This window comes from Oncorhynchus gorbuscha, linkage group LG01 (genome assembly GCF_021184085.1).
Source record: "Oncorhynchus gorbuscha isolate QuinsamMale2020 ecotype Even-year linkage group LG01, OgorEven_v1.0, whole genome shotgun sequence".
NCBI classification, from domain to species: domain Eukaryota; kingdom Metazoa; phylum Chordata; class Actinopteri; order Salmoniformes; family Salmonidae; genus Oncorhynchus; species Oncorhynchus gorbuscha.
In genome coordinates this window covers 42,813,268-42,831,549 of record NC_060173.1, presented here as the reverse complement: position 1 = coordinate 42,831,549, position 18,282 = coordinate 42,813,268, and the positions used below count along the sequence as shown (strand labels likewise).

At 42.6% G+C, this 18,282-nt stretch overlaps 1 protein-coding gene across 1 annotated transcript in view; it reads right to left on the bottom strand.

Moving 5' to 3' along the window:
• Positions 1–242: 242 nt before the first annotated feature.
• The window catches only part of LOC124038087 (large neutral amino acids transporter small subunit 1-like), a 30,424-nt gene continuing 12,384 nt past the window's right edge, over positions 243–18,282 (bottom strand). Inside the window, exons 2-10 of the mRNA XM_046353538.1 lie at positions 17,399–17,524; positions 6,789–6,894; positions 5,646–5,690; positions 5,284–5,407; positions 5,011–5,114; positions 4,801–4,897; positions 4,419–4,568; positions 3,190–3,367; positions 243–3,091 (exon numbers count right to left, since the gene is read on the bottom strand). Coding sequence (XP_046209494.1) covers positions 3,036–3,091; positions 3,190–3,367; positions 4,419–4,568; positions 4,801–4,897; positions 5,011–5,114; positions 5,284–5,407; positions 5,646–5,690; positions 6,789–6,894; positions 17,399–17,524 — 986 coding nt within the window. The 3' untranslated portion in view covers positions 243–3,035. The remainder of the gene's footprint in view (positions 3,092–3,189; positions 3,368–4,418; positions 4,569–4,800; positions 4,898–5,010; positions 5,115–5,283; positions 5,408–5,645; positions 5,691–6,788; positions 6,895–17,398; positions 17,525–18,282) is intronic.

Below are 18,282 nucleotides of genomic sequence, written 5' to 3'. Positions count from 1 at the left end.
GCCTGTAGTGCATAAAGATGTGGGTAATGTATCCTGGGAGGTCAAGGATCAAAGTTGAAAGGATGGACCAAGTCATTGGTGTAGGCTACTTATTTGTCTTCTGCGTCATCCCTTCAGCAAATCACCCGGTATAGTATATGGGCTATGTACAATCAACACATCTTTTCCGGAGAGGATTGTAATTGAAACATTTTACACATAAGAACGCTGAAAAACTAAACAAAAAATGGAAAATACATGTATGGAATAAAATGTAAGCTTTATTCATAAAGCACTTTCACAAATGCCCTGTAAAAAAATAAGGACCCCCAAAAAATGAGAACGCTAACAGTTCCTACAATAAATAAATAAACCTACGGTACTATTTAAATGACTTCTGATGGCTGGAGTGTTAGCTTGCTATGCAGATGTTCTAAATACAATGACAGATCCTCTGAGAAACTGATGGGAGACCAGACTCCTGAACTATACGTTACCATAGCAACCATGTGGTCTATAGCACAACACATCATACGCTTTACCACGGTAACGATACAGCGTGGAGGAACACGGGTCTGGACCAGCTTCTGGAGGATGAGTTCAGTTAATACAGTACACAACACAGGTCCTTTCAGCAAAAATAATAGGAATAACAATGAATTAATCTTGTCAACCTTCCCAACGCCCTTTCCACCTCCTGTCCTATGTCTCCACTGTCCCACCCCCTGAGGCATCTGTATCCAAAGACTGTGGTTTTAACCTCTACTCTGAATGCCCTGCCTGCCTCCCCCTTTTGACTGGGCAACTACCCATCTTCCACTACCATGGTCCATACCTCATCAAACCTTTTACAGCACAAATATCATTATCACCCTAAAATAATGAAATCCTTCTATGAAGTTGTGCGCTGACAGAAGTGACAACATACAATATACCTTTTCTAATGTAGGATACCAAGACACACATAAGCACAGAAACACTAAAACACTGAAAGAATATTCACAGCTATGAACCTATTCTTAGACACATAGACCACACACTCACGCACAACGGCCATTCTAACCCAATATCTAAGATTATTAGCCACCCTTGTCGTCGTAGGTAAAAACAGTGGCTGTGACGTCAGTGCTCCTATCGGGGGCCTTTGTTACGACCTGCTCTGTTATAAAAACACTAACTTAACAGTAGTAAGTAGCAATGTGCATCAGATGATACCCACAAGATAACCATGATCTAAGAACAAATGAAGTCCTCAAGCAGGCAACTATTATGTTCATACGCTGGTGTTAATGCCAGTATTAAGCAACTTGTATATGAGAAATAGTTGTAATAATAACTATAATTAAAATGTCCCCTGCATTGGTATAATTGTGAACCAGAAATCTCATAGGAATTTACGAATGACCTGGATTTACAAAATTGTTAATTGACAGCATTAAAAAAAAGCTCCACTGCATATACCTATAAAAAGAAATGAATTCAAGTAGAAATTCATATCTACAAAGAATTTTAAAAAGAACTGCCAAAGCTGGGATTTCCAACGTGTACAGTCTAGGCGCAGTGAACCAGTCTGGTCTGCCATAGATGCCGAGGGGAGGGGTGCTATCACATAAGAAGTATACCACTGACACTCCTCCAATCGCTGTTACACGTGCGTTTATCTGTCTACCTGTCTTCAGCTTCTCTGGGGTCAGATGAGTTGTACTGTGTCTGTAGTCGGGGAACTGAATAGCCTTTGGCTTCATCAGAGGCACTAGTTTAAGCAAATGTTATTTGTGGGTCCTTCATGTTTGGCTATTCTTTACAAATACCCACCCAAAAGCTGAAAACATAAAAGCATACAGAAAACACAAATATACACAGATATTTAGATACACACCCAGATGCCAACACATAATGGCTGCATTATACAGCCTGTAAGGTGCTGAAATGTAAATAGAAGCCATGGCAACACAGAGATGATACCCTACTGGGAAGCAGTTGACTCCCTGACTGGGTAATGGCAGAACTACTGAGAAACAGTGAGTCTACCATGAAAATCTGAACAAAAGATCTAGCTTTAGCCTACAAGGAATTGGCAAAAAGCCAGGCCACAAGTGTCCATCACAACTCCATGAAAGCACAGATTTTAATTACATGAACACACGGATGCTAAACCCTCAGTGAAATAATAGTTTGAACGAGAGGACATTTCTCTGCAACTCAAATATGAAAAATAAAAGTAACATCATTCTTATAAAAACAACACTTGTGTGTCATGGTGGGATAAGAGTACAAAGATGTTCAAAAATACAAATCAACTAAAATGTTAAAGGTCCAATGCAGCATTTTTTATCTGAATATTAAATCATTTCTGGGTAACAATTAAGTACCTTACTGTGATTGTTTTCAATTAAAATGGTTAAAAAAATATGAGAAATGATTCTTAGCAAAGAACAATTTCTCAAGCAAGACTTTTGCTCGGACTGACTGGGAATATTCTGAGTGGGGAGGGGAAAACTAGCTGTTGGCAGAGATTTTTGGAACTCTTTCTTATTGGTCTATTAACTAAATTACCGCCTGGTGATGTCACTAGCCAGGCCAAAGCTTCATCCCACCAAAACAAGCAGACATTTCAGGTAGTCTTTTCAAATAGCTCTTCACGAAAAGGGCATTATGATCATGTTCACAGTATTATTCCAACATCGTAGTATGGAAATATAAAAACACAGGATCACAATGTTTTTGACTGTACTGGCCTTTTTAAACGGATACTATGCAGTGAAAACCTGTCTGAATATATCCCAGCACTTATCAAACGGCCTATGAGTGGCGTGGGGGTGGCCGTGCCCCTGCCTGGTGCGGAGGAATGAAGGAGGGGCTCTGACATGTAAACCAGTCTGCAGCATGGCTCTCCTTCACTACAGCACTAGCAGATCAGGGGGAATGATTAGAGTGTGCTTGAAGAACACATCAATAGGGGCTGAGTTAGGGTGTACACTGGGTGCAGGGGGGTAGGGTAAATGAGCAGTTACTGGGTTTTCCGTGACGAGGGGTTTCATCGATTTATCTCCTCTTTAGGACTCCTGTGGTACCACCTCCATCATCTTCTGGCATAGCGCCGTGGAAGAGACTGGGGGGAGAGACAAATACACACTTTATAATCAGAAACAGACTACATCATGAAGACAGATCAAGAGTACAGTGAAGCAATTCATAAGTAAAACTTACAGATTAATTGAAGGAGCCATTTGGGCTTGTTTTGCCACCAAACGCCAATAAAGTAGACTGGCACTCCCGTGGCAATGATGCCAAAGCCGATGGCACACTCCACAGGTGTTTTCCAGATGGACACCACGATAAGGAACATACAAGCCAGGACGAAGCTGATAGGCAGCAGGATATTCACCTGGGGGAAACAGTTCAATGGGATACTGAATACATGACAAACAGACAAACACATTGAAACTCCCGCTAACAAAATACACAGAGAATGACTGGATTCAAACTAAACTCATCGAGGAAATTGAAATAGGAAAATAATGTGAATTTGTGTGACCGTAATTGGCAAAGCATCTTTATATACTAAATATAATATTTTAAATCCAATATTTTGAAAATAAGGAATCCTTTCATCAGAAAATACTCAGTTTCCTCAGCTTTACTGAGGTACATGCCTAAGGTTAAATTTCTGACGAGGGTTAAAGGTGAAATTCTGACTAACCAAATGGCATTCATCCGGAGGACCAGAGAGAGAGGGAGAGTGTTGGTGCTCTTGGTCACACAGTGATCAGAACACTAACTCACATACAGCTGAATGTGGAGCACAAGACCAGTAATCAACTGTCATCTTTTCAGAGGCTGACAAAGGCTGTGTGTGATGTTAAGCCACACAAACTTAATGAGTACCAGCGAGTGCGTATATGAGAGAGAGATATTCAAAGGCCGACAATTGAATGAACAGTGTTGGGGAAAAAACTCCACCCCCTCCTCTGTGGTGGCACAGACCAGGCCACTGTATGGTCCTCTGTCCCAAACACACAGGACATATTTATGTGGTCAATAGATAAGATAGATCCATCTGAACCACCAGCACTGTGCAGCGATGGCCTCTTTCACTTCACTGCCTTTCTCGGCCACTCCCCTCATTAACACATCGCTATGTCAACCAGGAATTAGGGGTCCATTCTGAGGGCAGGCAGAGGACCCACAGTCCCACAGTTGCACAAAGGGGCTCTGTGTGCCCAACAGTCCTAGGGCGACTGTATCAGTGCACATGCTGTTCTACCTTCACTAGCCAGCAGCTCATGCCCATGGCAGGTCACACTGCAGCCTACGCTTCCAAGTAACCAGTTCCAGTTCCAGTTCCTTTTAATCATTCTCTTTTTCTCCCTCGCCCTTCTCCCTCTCTGGTGCCTGATCAGTTGATAACAGGTTAGAGGCATTACACATATTCTCACCTTGATTGGTCGTTCCAGCTCAGGTTTCTTGTAGCGCAGCCACATCATGCCAATGATCGCCATGGCAATACAGAGCCAGTTGAAGAAACTGAAGAAGTTGATGACGGAGAAGATGTCGTTGGAGAAGGCGTACAGCAGCGTCATCAGGCACTGAAGGAGAGAGGGAAGTGTGTGAGAGAGAGGGAGGTTTGGAATGCAGCAGACAGCAGTGACTATCAACGACAGCCATGGGAAAAAGCTAATATGACAATAATACTGAGCCTCAATTCCCTTGGATTAATGTTGGGACTTCCAATATGTTTTACTCGTTGAATGATGAGAGCCCTTGGTGTTGGGGTGGTTTTGAGAAGCCCCTGGTTAGATGGAGCGTTTGTGTACGTACTGTGAAGATGAGTGACGGCAGAGGGGTCAGCAGGTCGGGGTGGATCATGGACAGCAGACTGGGGAGGTGGCCCTCTCTTGAGCCCACAAAGAACAACCTGACAGAGGACAGGGGTTACAGTAATTCTACATACACACAAACCAGAGTAGTCCATGAAGGAGCACACTCGCCGTTGGCGTGTGTGTGAATCAAAGCATGTGTGTGTGTTACCTGGATGATGTAAAGAGAGAGCCATTGACGGAGCCGAAACAGGACAGTCCCACAAACACCGGGATGATCCAAGCCATGGGACCCAGGTGGTAGTTTCCAAAGTCCTGACAGACAGACAAACAATTTCAGCAAACTGTCCATCTACCAGTCACTGGGGCTGTGTGTACAGGGACATAGAGCGATGTATTTATAGCCAGAGATTGTGTGTGCTTAAGGGAACATAGAGAGTACAGTATGTGCAGGCTGCATGGTGTGGTATGGGGGAGAACTCACCACAGCCACTGCCTCAGAGCTGAGCATCTCATCTGGGCTCAGAGTAGTGAAGTAGGCCAGGTTAGTTAGTACGTACACCACAGTGACGATGGGAAGGGAGATGATGATTGCACGCGGCAGGTTCCTGTGGGAGAGGGGGGCAGTGAGGGTTACGCAGTTAAAACTCTTCAGCTGTGACATTATACTTCCTATGCTTACTTACATCTGAAGAAAATCTCATGTAATTCTACATTTAATACGGACTGAGAAAGGGATCGTGCCAACATAAAACATGCATGTACCAGTAATTCTTCTAAATTCACAGGGAGTCATTCTTGACATATAGCATGTTACAGGGAACACAGAATAGAGTTGACACTCACTTGTAAGGTTCAATCATTTCTTCTGTGACAAAGTTCAAGTAATTCCTGCAAGATGAGGATGACATGGTTTAGAGACACTAGCTAAGTTTCCATCCAATTGGCGACAGATTTTCATTTTCATTTTAGAATCCGCCTAAACCCCACCATTGGTGGGGTTTCACCAAATGGACTTATTGCTGCTAAAAAAAGTAATGTACTGAATAAAATCTAAAGTTCAATGTGTTTCCATCGCATGTTAAACTCTACCGATAATGTTGTCACAAAAACGGTTGTGTTAAATAGCAAATGCGCCTACACTGGGCATGGCATGTGCGCTCTAGCCAACAGCTCACAGATACAGTGCGGGTAGGCTAGTCTACATTATGAAATTATTATGGATAAGAGCGAGAATATTTGTATTAGTCAAAAACGCCAGTCAAGCATCGATCATCATGACACCAAACTAAGACTCTTGATATTTATTGAAAAAAGGAGCATCTAGAACCTGTGAAGTTCATCATAACATATTTCATATGTAACCTAATAAATTGTGTGGTTTCCCCGAGTCGAGGTGGGAGGACCACACACCATATCATCGTACGACTCCAAGTTTACTTCGATACAATGGTTATTATATAAATATTTGCACATAAATACATTTCCACCGTAATTTCTTGCATAACACATTTTACAGACACAAAAACATCCCACCACGTCGAACAAACAAATGATCTGTCGGCATTTCTAAAATTATACCGAAACTTCCTGTTTCCATCACAGCTGTCGTAATTTTACTCGCATAAAAACATGTTTACAGACAAACAGACAGAACACCGTGTGTAAATCTATTGTAGACAGGCTGTGATTTCATTGAGTGTGAGTGAGGATAAAGTATTCAATCATACAGTAATGTTCATGTCCCATAGAGCAACAAAACAGTGCTAAAAATACCAAGGGTAAGAGGGACTGTTTTAGGTTGAAACCTGAGCACCATGCATTGGGAGGATTAGTCTGAGCAGAGTTTTCAATTCACTTAGTACAGTTCTTAATTGGTCAGCACTCCTAAAAAGGTGATTTACAATGGGATTATATGGAGGATAAAATGCTGCTCTCATGTTAAATACTCCTGGATGTGTCAGTCAAATTCTAGTTCTCTGTACTTACCAGCCCCCATAGGCAAACAGACCACTGTACAGGGCCAGACCAATGTTCCCAAAATCGTAATTTGAATTCTTGAAAGAATTTTCTGGTAGGAGATTGACTGTGTCACCTGGAAGAAGGGAAGAAAGAGTTGGAAAGGTAAGTCCAAAGTTGACACTGAATTATTGACCACAAAGTGGACAGAATGAGCAGCCCTGTGAATTGTGTCCGAGCAGGGCCCTGGAATGGCGAAACACAAGATCACATAAATGCACCATGAAAACTAAGATCAACATGAGAAAGTTTAAAAAATAGTGGAAGACCAGACAAATATTCCCAGACAAAATACCAGTGTTAATACCAGAGCTAGATTAAAAGGCTGTGAGCAGTGCTTGGGTTCAACCTAAATCCCCTATAATAAACAGCTATGGGGGTTTCACTAAATCCACCACTCAGGGGGGTAGAATGGCGATGGGGCTACCTGTTTTATTAAATGAAAAACAAGACAAATATGTGGAACGTATACGCCTGAGGGGGGACACAAGGGATGGACATTCCAGGAGTACCAGCCGGCCAAAAGAGCCAGACATCCTCAGAACAAACAACTCCCAGAGAGTTGTTTCAGACAGAGGCCCATGCTTAACCAGGACCAGCACTGGGCCGTGTCCCTCTTCATGTAGGACCATGACCTTCCACCTTTATTGTCCCCGAAATTCCAACCCTAAAGCCTGCATGACACCCCGACATGGAAAGGGTCTTTCCAGGGTGGTGCAACATCAGCTAGTACACTGAAACTATATGACACAAATACATAGTAACCACAGTCCTATATACACGGAGTGTACAAAACACTAGGAACATCTTCCTAATATTGAGTTGCACCCCTCTTTGCCCTCAGAACAGCCTCAATTCGTCAGGACATGGAATCTACAGTGTTAAAAGCATTCCACAGGGATGCTGGGCCATGTTGACTCTAATGCTTCCCACAGTTGTGTCAATTTGGCTGGATGTCCTTTGGGTGGTGGACCATTCTTGATAAACACAGGAAACTGTTGAGCGTGAAAAACCCAGCAGCATTGTGGTTCTTGAAACAAACCTGGCACCTACTACCATACCCCATTCAAAGACTCTTAAATATTTTGCCTTGCACATTCAACCTCTGAATGTCACTCATACACAATCCATGTCTCAATTGTCTCAAGGCTTCAAAAATCTTCCTTAACCTGTCTCCTCCCCTTAATCTACACTGATTGAAGTGGATTTAACCGCTTTGTCAAGCATCGAACATCCCAACAGTGTATTGGCTGCTCTCCACACACACACACACACACACACACACACACACACACACACACACACACACACACACACACACACACACACACACACACACACACACACACACACACACACACACACACACACACACACTCTTCTGAATGCCTTGATATTGGTGGTGATGGAAAGGTGAGAGGCAGTGAGTGAGCGTGTGTCTGGGTAGATGACTGACTGAAAAGAGTCACGAGAGGCCGTTTTGGCCTCAGCTCATGTGACCCACCGCCCGCCCGGGACAGGCCTCAGGAGCCTGCCATCGGTTATTCACATGACTGCAGTACCAGGCAGAGGGAGGGATGCAGTGGCATTAGGGTCAGGCATGGCAGAAAAGCGGGCAGGCAGACAATGGGCCAGACGGGCCCCAGTGAGTATTACCAGTTCAGACATGACTCTGCAGAATGCAGATAAGTGTCAGAGCCTCGAGGCAGTTTGTCTGAATGGGAGCTACCACTGTGAACACACCACATCTTTCAGACACACAGTGTACAGTATGTAAAGTATGGGTGATCTGTACCTTTCAAGTTGTATTAGTCATATGTACAGGATACACATGGTGTACACCGTCCAGTGAAATGCTTACTTGCAGCTTCCTTCTCGATAAGAAATAATAAAAGATAAGAATAGGAGAATCAAGTAAATGGCTCATTAGAATAGAATACATTTTTTAGCATGAGTCTAATTTATAGTCCAATATTTACGTGTTTTGGGGAACGGGGCATTGGGGGGGCAAGTGTTTAAATTGTGCAGTATTTAGGATTCATAATAAGAGTCTGGTAGCAGCAGTTGTGATGTGTGTGTGTGTGTGTGTGTGTGTGTGTGTGTGTGTGTGTGTGTGTGTGTGTGTGTGTGTGTGTGTGTGTGTGTGTGTGTGTGTGTGTGTGTGTGTGTGTGTGTGTGTGTGTGTGTGTGTGTGTGTGTGTGTGTGTGTGTGTGTGTGTGTGTGTGTGTGTGTACATATAAATGTCTGTGTAGGTGTGTGTGAGTGAGTACATGTGAGCTAAGGTGCAGAGAATCAGCAGGTGGTCAGTCCAGTTCAAGTGTTCAGCAGTCTGATGGCTAGTAGAGAGAAACTATCTCTGAGTCTGTTGGTATCAGACCTCATGCTCCGATACCGTCTGCCTGATGGTAAGGGAGTGAACAGCTCGTGGCTGAGGTATGTGGGGTCCTTGATGATGCTGCAGGCCTTCCTCAGGCACCGTTTCGAGTAGATGCCCTGGATGGGTGTGCACTGTCCCAGTGATGTACTGGACATTGCCTCACCAGGCCGTGATGCAACCGGTCTGGACGCTCTCGATGGTGCAGCGGTACTATTTGTAGAGGACCCGGGGCGGCATGCTGAATTTCTTCAGCCGCCTTAGGAAGTAGAGACGCTGTTGCCCCCTATTCACAATAGTGGTGGTGGTGTTGGTCCCTCGGTGATATGTGTGTGTCATCTATCTCAGGTTTCTTGAGCAATTTCAGGTCAACACATCACTACATCAAACAAGTCTATCCTTGTTTGATGAATAAAGGTTCATTAATTCATACCAGTGAAACATTAGATGATCCTAAAAGAGCTCTCCTCTTGTAAACTTTACCTGCACCTTTCTGCCTGAGAGATAGCTTTGGGATAGCTGGCAGACACAAAGACAGCCAGTTCTTTCACACACATGCTGCCAAAGAGGAGCGGTGAAGGGTTGACATAATAAAATGGGGTCATACAGGAGCTGGTATGCTGCCTGTATTCCTGAGTTTGTACAGGGAAATATAAACAAAGATGGCTGCCACTTCAGATCATAAATGGATTAGATCAACATGTCCAGGGCGGTGAGCACAGAGGTGCATGCCCCCGAATCCCAAAACTAATATTTTCAGGAACTCCTACTGAGTAGTAGATGACTATGGAATAGTACAAGTACAATTACACGAGCTGAGATTACAACAGCAGGCCAATTCTAATCTTTTTTCCACTAATCTGACCAATCCCATCTGATATTTTTCAGAGCTGATCAGATTGGTCCAAAGACAATTCATGAAAAAAAATATCAGAATTGGGCTGCCTGTTTCAACACAACCACTGATGGCCAGTAGTGTGTACATACAGTGCCTTCAGAAAGTATTCATACCCCTTGACTTATTCCACATTTTGTTGCAGTCGGAATTCAAAAATGTATTAAATATATGTTTCTCACCCATCTACCCCATAATGACAAGGTGAAAACAACAAATGTATTAAAAATTAAATACATAAATATCTAATTTACATAAGTATTCACACCCCTGAGTCAATACAAGTTAGTGTCACCTTTGGCAGCGATTACAGCTGTGAGTCTTTCTGGGTAAGTTTCTAAGAGCTCTTCACACCTGGATTGTACAATATTTGCATTTTATTATTTTCAAAAATTCTTAAAATTAGTTATTGATCATTGCTAGACAGCCATTTTCAAGTCTTGCCATTGCCAGTTTAAGACAAAACTGTAACTAGGCCACTGAGGAACATTGAATGTCTTCTTGGTAAACAACTTTGGTGTAGATTTGGCCTTGTGTGTTTTAGGTTATTATCCAGCTGAAAGGTGAATTGATCAGACTGAAACAGGTTTTCCTCTAGGATTTTTTCTGTGCTTAGCGCCATTTCTTTTTTATCCTGAAAAACGAACCAGTCCTTAACGATTACAAGCATACTCATAACATGATGCAGCCACCACTACGCTTGAAGATATTTAGTGGTACTCAGTATGTGTTGTTTTGGATTTGCCCCAAACATAACACTTTGTATTCAGGACAAAAAGTGAATTGATTCGCCACATTTTTTGCAATATTTCTTTACTGCCTTGTTTGCAAATAGGATGCATGTTTTGTCATATTTATATCTGTACAGGCTTCCTTTTCACTCTGTCAATTAGATTAGTATTGTGAAGTAACTACAATGTTAAATAACGTTCATCCTCAGTTCTCCTATCACAGCCATTCAACTCTAACTGTTTTAAAGTTACCATTTGCCTCCTGGTGAAATCCTTGTGGTTTCCTTCCTCTCTGGCAATGGAGTTAGGATGGACGCATGTATCTTTGTAGTGACTGGGTGTATTGATACACCATCCACAGTGTAATTAATAACTTCACCATGCTCAAAAGGATATTCCATATTTTTATTCTTACCCATCTACCAATAGGTACACTTCTTTGCGAGGCATTTGAAAACCTCCCTGGTCTTCGTGTTCGAAATTGACTGCTCGACTGAGGGACCTTACAGATAATTGAGATGAGAGATGAGGTAGCCTTTCAAAAATCACGTTAAACACTATTATTGCACACAGAGTGATCCATGCAACGTATTATGAGACTTGTTAAGCACATTTTCACTCCTGAAACGTATTTAGGCTCGCCATATCAAAGGGATTGAATACTTATTGACGCAATACTTTTCCGTTTTTTCATTTTGATTTAATTTGTAAAAACTTCTAAAAACATAATTCCACTTTGACATTTTGAGGTAATGTGTGTAGGCCAGTGACACAACATCTCAATGTAATCTATTTTAAATTCAGGCTGTAAAACAAAACGTGGAAAAAGTCAAGGGGTGAGAATACTTTCTGAAGGTGCTGAATATTCTGTCACGTCAGCCAAGGGGAGACACGGGGCTTTTCTGATATAGTGACGGTCGGTGCGTACCTGCTGCCTAACCTGTATTTCTGAGTTGTAAGGTTAAACAAATACAAACAGGGCTGCCACGTCATCCAGTCAGGTCGCATAGACTAAATCACTCCCTGGTCACTGAGCAATGGCCCTCGTCGCTCTGTTCTCTGCTAATCTGTCTGGAATATAAACAGCTATCTGTCAACCCTCATTTGACACTTCAGTTTAATTCTGATTTGCATAAAGAAACAGGGACAGTAGTTGTCTATTTGACACGAGGGCTGAATGGGAAGAATCATTGACATTTTACCATTTACCCCCATCTTTATCACTAGCACATTTACATTAACAGCCGCCCCTCAGGTAAGGCTAAGCTCTGAATTCAACTCTTCCCGTTTCTTTGTCAAGCGATACTGGCTTGGCCTACAAGCAAGCAGTCTCCAGCTCTAGGTTCTCCTAGTTTGGATCAACTTCCTTATTTGGTCAAGATAACAAAACAATGGCCCGGTAGTTTAGAACTTCTTAAAACCACTTGCTCCTACCTGGCACGCAGGCGTCCCATCTAGAGCTCTGGAAATGCAAATGCGCTACGCTAAATGCTAATAGTATTAGTTAAAACTCAAACGTTCATTAAAATACACATGCAGGGTATTGAATTAAAGCTACACTCGTTGTGAATCCAGGCAACAAGTCAGATTTTTAAAATGCTTTTCGGCGAAAGCATGAGAAGCTATTATCTGATAGCATGTAACACCACAAAAGACCCGCAGGGGACGTAAACAAAATAATTAGCATATTCGGCGCTACACAAACCGCACAATAAAATATAAAACATTCATTACCTTTGACCATCTTCTTTGTTGGCACTCCTAGATGTCCCATAATCACTATTGGGTCTTTTTTTCTATTAAATCGGTCCATATATAGCCTAGATATCGTTCTATGTAGACTGTGTGATAAACAAAAAAAATAGCGTTTCATAACTTAACGTCATTTTAAAAAATTCAATACTTTAGGTATTAGTACACGTTAATAAGCGATAAAATTAATCAGGAGGGAATGTAAATTCTATAGGTGTCGTCTGGAAAAAAACATGGCCGGAGAGAGCTCGACCAAAACATTTTTATTTTTTTTAACCTTTATTTAACCAGGCAAGTCAGTTAAGAACATATTCTTATTTTCAATGACGGCCTGGGAACAGTGGGTTAACTGCCTGTTCAGGGGCAGAACGACAGATTTGTACCTTGTCAGCTCGGGGGTTTGAACTCACAACCTTCCAGTTACTAGTCCAACGCTCTAACCACTAGGCTACGCTGCCGCCCCAAAACATCCGGTCAGAGACCGGAGGGAATCGATTCCCTTGAACCGGTTAGACCAAGAATCAAAGCTGAATCAAATGACAAGACTCTAGACAACGTGTGGTAGCTGTAGGCGCTGAAACCTCGGTCTCATGTAATTCGGTTCACTTTGAACAATTCCTGGAAGTAAGCGCAAGGATATTTATTTCCATTTTCAGTGATCAGGTTTTCCTGCGCTATTCGATGAAACTCACGTTCTGTAAAAGTCACAGCCGTGATTTAACCAGTTTTATAAACGTCTGAGTGTTTTCTATCCACACATACTAATCATATGCATATACTATATTCCTGGCATTAGTAGCAGGGCGCTGAAATGTTGCGCGATTTTTAACAGAATGTTCGAAAAAATTAGTGGGTAGAAGGAAGAGGTTAATACAATATCAGTGTATAAACAGCAACCGGTGGACTGCATGGCACATATCTGGTCTAACCTTTAAATCAAGTGCTTGAAAGGTAGAAACAGGTAAGCCTTGTATGATTAGCCACCTGGAGGCGACTGTGTTGTGTTTGGGGATGGGTTAAAGTCAGTCACAGCAGCTCGGTGAGCAGCTGGGTTAGGTTGTAAATAAACCATTGAGAGATCCCGTTACACTACTGACTACCTTCAAATGAATCAGCAGATAACATGTGATGGCGAAACCAAGGCTGGGCTGCCTCTTTCATAAGGAGCCAAGGGGAGAAACTTGTTTTCAAACAGAGACATAGAAATGTACACCCGACACACGAGAGACACGCAGACAAGGAATGTCCCTACAGAGGACTCAGGACTGGCTCCCAAAGACAAACAAAAATGCTTTTGATTGAAAAGGAACTGGATCATTGGAGTAGCCTAATGAGATTATTTTTGTAACAATCCTGTTGTCATTAACCTGGTAAAGCCTATTACAAATGAAGGAATGACCCAGAATCGTACACTTCATCCATTAACCCTAGAAGACTGTCTGGTGTAGATAACAGGCATTCTGAAATGCACTGAAGTGAGGATGTCTCTCAGTCAAGAAGAGAAGACAAAGACAAGTGGAGCATTCATTTGATCTCCGTGGTTAGATTTCTCTCTCCCACCCAGTGGAGTCCCAACCGGACCAGACCGGACCAGACCAGCTCTGGAAGACCCTCCTCCATACAACAGTCCTGAACTGGCAGCAGGAGGACTCTAATAACTCAACATAGGGATATTTCACAACACTGAGTCAGTCACAGGGCAATAAAACTACTATCACCCACAGACAGATATAGACAGACAAACACACTTAAATCATTTAGCAGATGCTTTACACAGAGTGACTTACAATTTGTGCATTCAACTAAAGACAACCACTACCATGACCAACCTTCATAAAAATGAGCCTCTATCTGAAAGATCTGTCCTAGAAAAAAAGGTACAATATTATATTTTTGTGAGAACTTGACAGTAAGCAGTGTCGTCCCATGCTCATTGGGGCATGCAAGAGATTAATTGACAAATCCATCAATAGAAAACGCACAATACCATATATCGATCTTGCAGACACAGCTCTTCTTTATTAAAATGTATCCCCCCCCTCACAGAACCTACCGTCCGTCTGCATGTGACCCCTGGAAGAACCATGTGGATGGAGGAGAGGAGAGTGGGGCTGCTGTATTGAAGACAGGAATACAGTTTGACCACTGGATGAACCATGTGGATGGAGGGGAGGAGAGTGGGGCTGCTGTATTGAAGACAGGAATAAGAGCGTTTGCTAAATGACTTAAATGTAAATGTAATACAGTTTGACCACTGGATGAACCATGTGGATGGAGGGGAGGAGAGTGGGGCTGCTGTATTGAAGACAGGAATACAGTTTGACCACTGGATGAACCATGTGGATGGAGGGGAGGAGAGTGGGGCTGCTGTATTGAAGACAGGAATACAGTTTGACCACTGGATGAACCATGTGGATGGAGGGGAGGAGAGTGGGGCTGCTGTATTGAAGACAGGAATACAGTTTGACCACTGGATGAACCATGTGGATGGAGGGGAGGAGAGTGGGGCTGCTGTATTGAAGACAGGAATACAGTTTGACCACTGGATGAACCATGTGGATGGAGGGGAGGAGAGTGGGGCTGCTGTATTGAAGACAGGAATACAGTTTGACCACTGGATGAACCATGTGGATGGAGGGGAGGAGAGTGGGGCTGCTGTATTGAAGACAGGAATACAGTTTGACCACTGGATGAACCATGTGGATGGAGGGGAGGAGAGTGGGGCTGCTGTATTGAAGACAGGAATACAGTTTGACCACTGGATGAACCATGTGGATGGAGGGGAGGAGAGTGGGGCTGCTGTATTGAAGACAGGAATACAGTTTGACCACTGGATGAACCATGTGGATGGAGGGGAGGAGAGTGGGGCTGCTGTATTGAAGACAGGAATACAGTTTGACCACTGGATGAACCATGTGGATGGAGGGGAGGAGAGTAGGGCTGCTGTATTGAAGACAGGAATACAGTTTGACCACTGGATGAACCATGTGGATGGAGGGGAGGAGAGTGGGGCTGCTGTATTGAAGACAGGAATACAGTTTGACCACTGGATGAACCATGTGGATGGAGGGGAGGAGAGTGGGGCTGCTGTATTGAAGACAGGAATACAGTTTGACCACTGGATGAACCATGTGGATGGAGGAGGAGAGGAGAGTGGGGCTGCTGTATTGAAGACAGGAATACAGAGTTATATATTATTATTATTATTATTATTATATTATTATAATTATTGCGAGTCTTAAATCCACCATCTTAGAATGTTTAACAAAAATACATGCAAGTACACCACCAATGTTATGGTATATTGACTCTAGTCTGGTGCTTCAAAAGGGGACTCATTACTCTCTGGCATGCTAAGAAACTCTCATGTGCCAGCTCGACTTCAGATGTATCCAAATATACTCCTTACTACTACTTCAAACATAGTAATTAGATGTACTCCACCAAAAACACATGATTTCACATGATGGTAAAGCACCCAAATCCGACACAATCATATTCTACAAACATTGACTCAAAGCTCTCAATGCCTCACTCAACAATTAATATCATCAGATTGTCTACATTATGCCCTGAGTGGACTCTGAGGGCAACCTCCATCGGCTGACTGATTCATTCAGGCAAGCTTACGCTTCACTAGGTCACTGGCTCTTCCAGAAGAATGGCCGTTGCTGGTCTGGTTCACTCCAACGTCTGCCAGTAAAGCCTGCCAGGAGTTAATGCAAATCTTGGTGTCTCGTTCTCCCTCCTGCTCAGTCTCTCTCTTTTCATAGTCTCTCAGTCTCTCTCTTTTCATAGTCTCTCCATCTCTCCCTTTGTATGTGCTCCAGCTCTGAATGGAGAACAATCCCGGGCAGTGTTCTGGGCACGCCACACCACAGTCAGCAGTTCTGACTGCAGAACAGTTCAGCCTGAGCCAACCTGGCCAATCGCATCCACCAGGCCATAGATTCAGCCCCAGCCAGCCCAAATTCAATATGTATTTGGTATTTTATTAGGATCCCCATTAGCTGTTGCAAAAGCAGCCGCTACTCTTCCTGGGGTTCACACAAAACATGAAACATAATACAGAACATCGTAAGACAAGAACAGCTCAAGGACAGAACTACATACAACTACATACATAAAAAGGCATACATAGCCTACATATAAATGCATACACACAAACTATGTATGTCAAATAGGGGAGAGGCGTTGTGCCGTAAGGTGTTGCTTTATCTGTTTTTTGAAACCAGGTTTGCTGTTTATTTGAGCAATATGAGATGGAAGGAAGTTCCATGCAATAATGGCTCTATATATAATACTGTAGGTTTTCTTAAATTTGTTCTGGATTTGGAGACTATGAAAAGACCCCTGGTGGCATATCTGGTGGGATAAGTGTGTGTGTCAGAGATGTGTGTAAGTTGACTATGCAAACATTTTGGGATTTTCAACACATTGTTTCTTATAAAAAGAAGAAGTGATGCAGGCAAATTGACCACAATTAAGCCCAAAAAGAGATACTACTAGAGTAAAACAAAAATGTCATTCCTTGATTACATTGAGAAACGGTCACAACCCTTTTTTTTTATTGGGAACAGATTTCCTAAATTAAACAAATGTTCCCCTCTGTGGGGAAACAGCTTATTGGCCATGAAAGCCAAGAGGTGCCGCCACTTCCTGTTCCTGATCACGTGACTCAGACTACATCGTTATCGGCCCTGAATTCCTTTCCTGTCCCATTGCACTTTATGTCTTATCTGTTTGGTTTGCACTGTGCACATCCTCCTGTAAAGGGCATTTTGTAGAGTGTGGTAGTGTAAGTGATTATGTATGGCCGTAGCTTACCTTTCCCAATCTCCACAAAGCCCACAATAATGATGAGGCCCAAGGCAAGGAGCTTGGCAGCAGCGAAGGCATCCTGGACCCGCGTGGCTGCCTTCACACTGTAACAGTTTATAGCAGTCAACAGCACTGGGCAAAGAGAGAGACAGAGGAAGAGAGAAACAGAGTGTGTGAGTTATTCCTTTCTATTTTTGACTACTGTCTACATCAGTGGTTCCCAAACTCTTTATAGTCCCATACCCCTTCAAACATTCAACCTTCAGCACACTCTCAAATGTTGTTTACCATCATTGTAAGCCTGCCACACACACACTATACAATACATTTATTAAACATAAGAATGGGTGTGAGTTTGTCACTTCCCACAAGCCGGGTTGTGACACAGAGTTCTTACAGGACCAGGGCACAAATAATAATATAATAATCAATACTTTTGCTCTTTATTTTGTCATCGTACATATAAAACCTTATTTGTTCATTAAAAATTGTGAATAACTCACCACAGGTTAATGAGAAGGGTGAGCTTGAAAGGTGGCACATAACTCTGCAATGTTGGGTTGTATTGGTGAGTCGCAGTCTTAAATCATTTTACACAGTCTGTGCCTGTATTTAGTTTCCATGCTACCGAGGGCCGAGTATCCACTCTCACATACAGTATTTGATAACCTGTAAAATCGTCAGTGTTTCCTACTTACAAAGCATGTAGAGGTCTGTAATTTTTTATCATAGGTACACTTCAACTGTGAGAGACGGAATCTAAAACAAAAATCTAGAAAATCACATTGTATGATTTTTAAGTAATTAATTTGCATTTTATTGAATGACATAAGTATTTGATACGTCAGAAAAGCGTAACTTAATATTTGGTACAGAAACCTTTGTTTGCA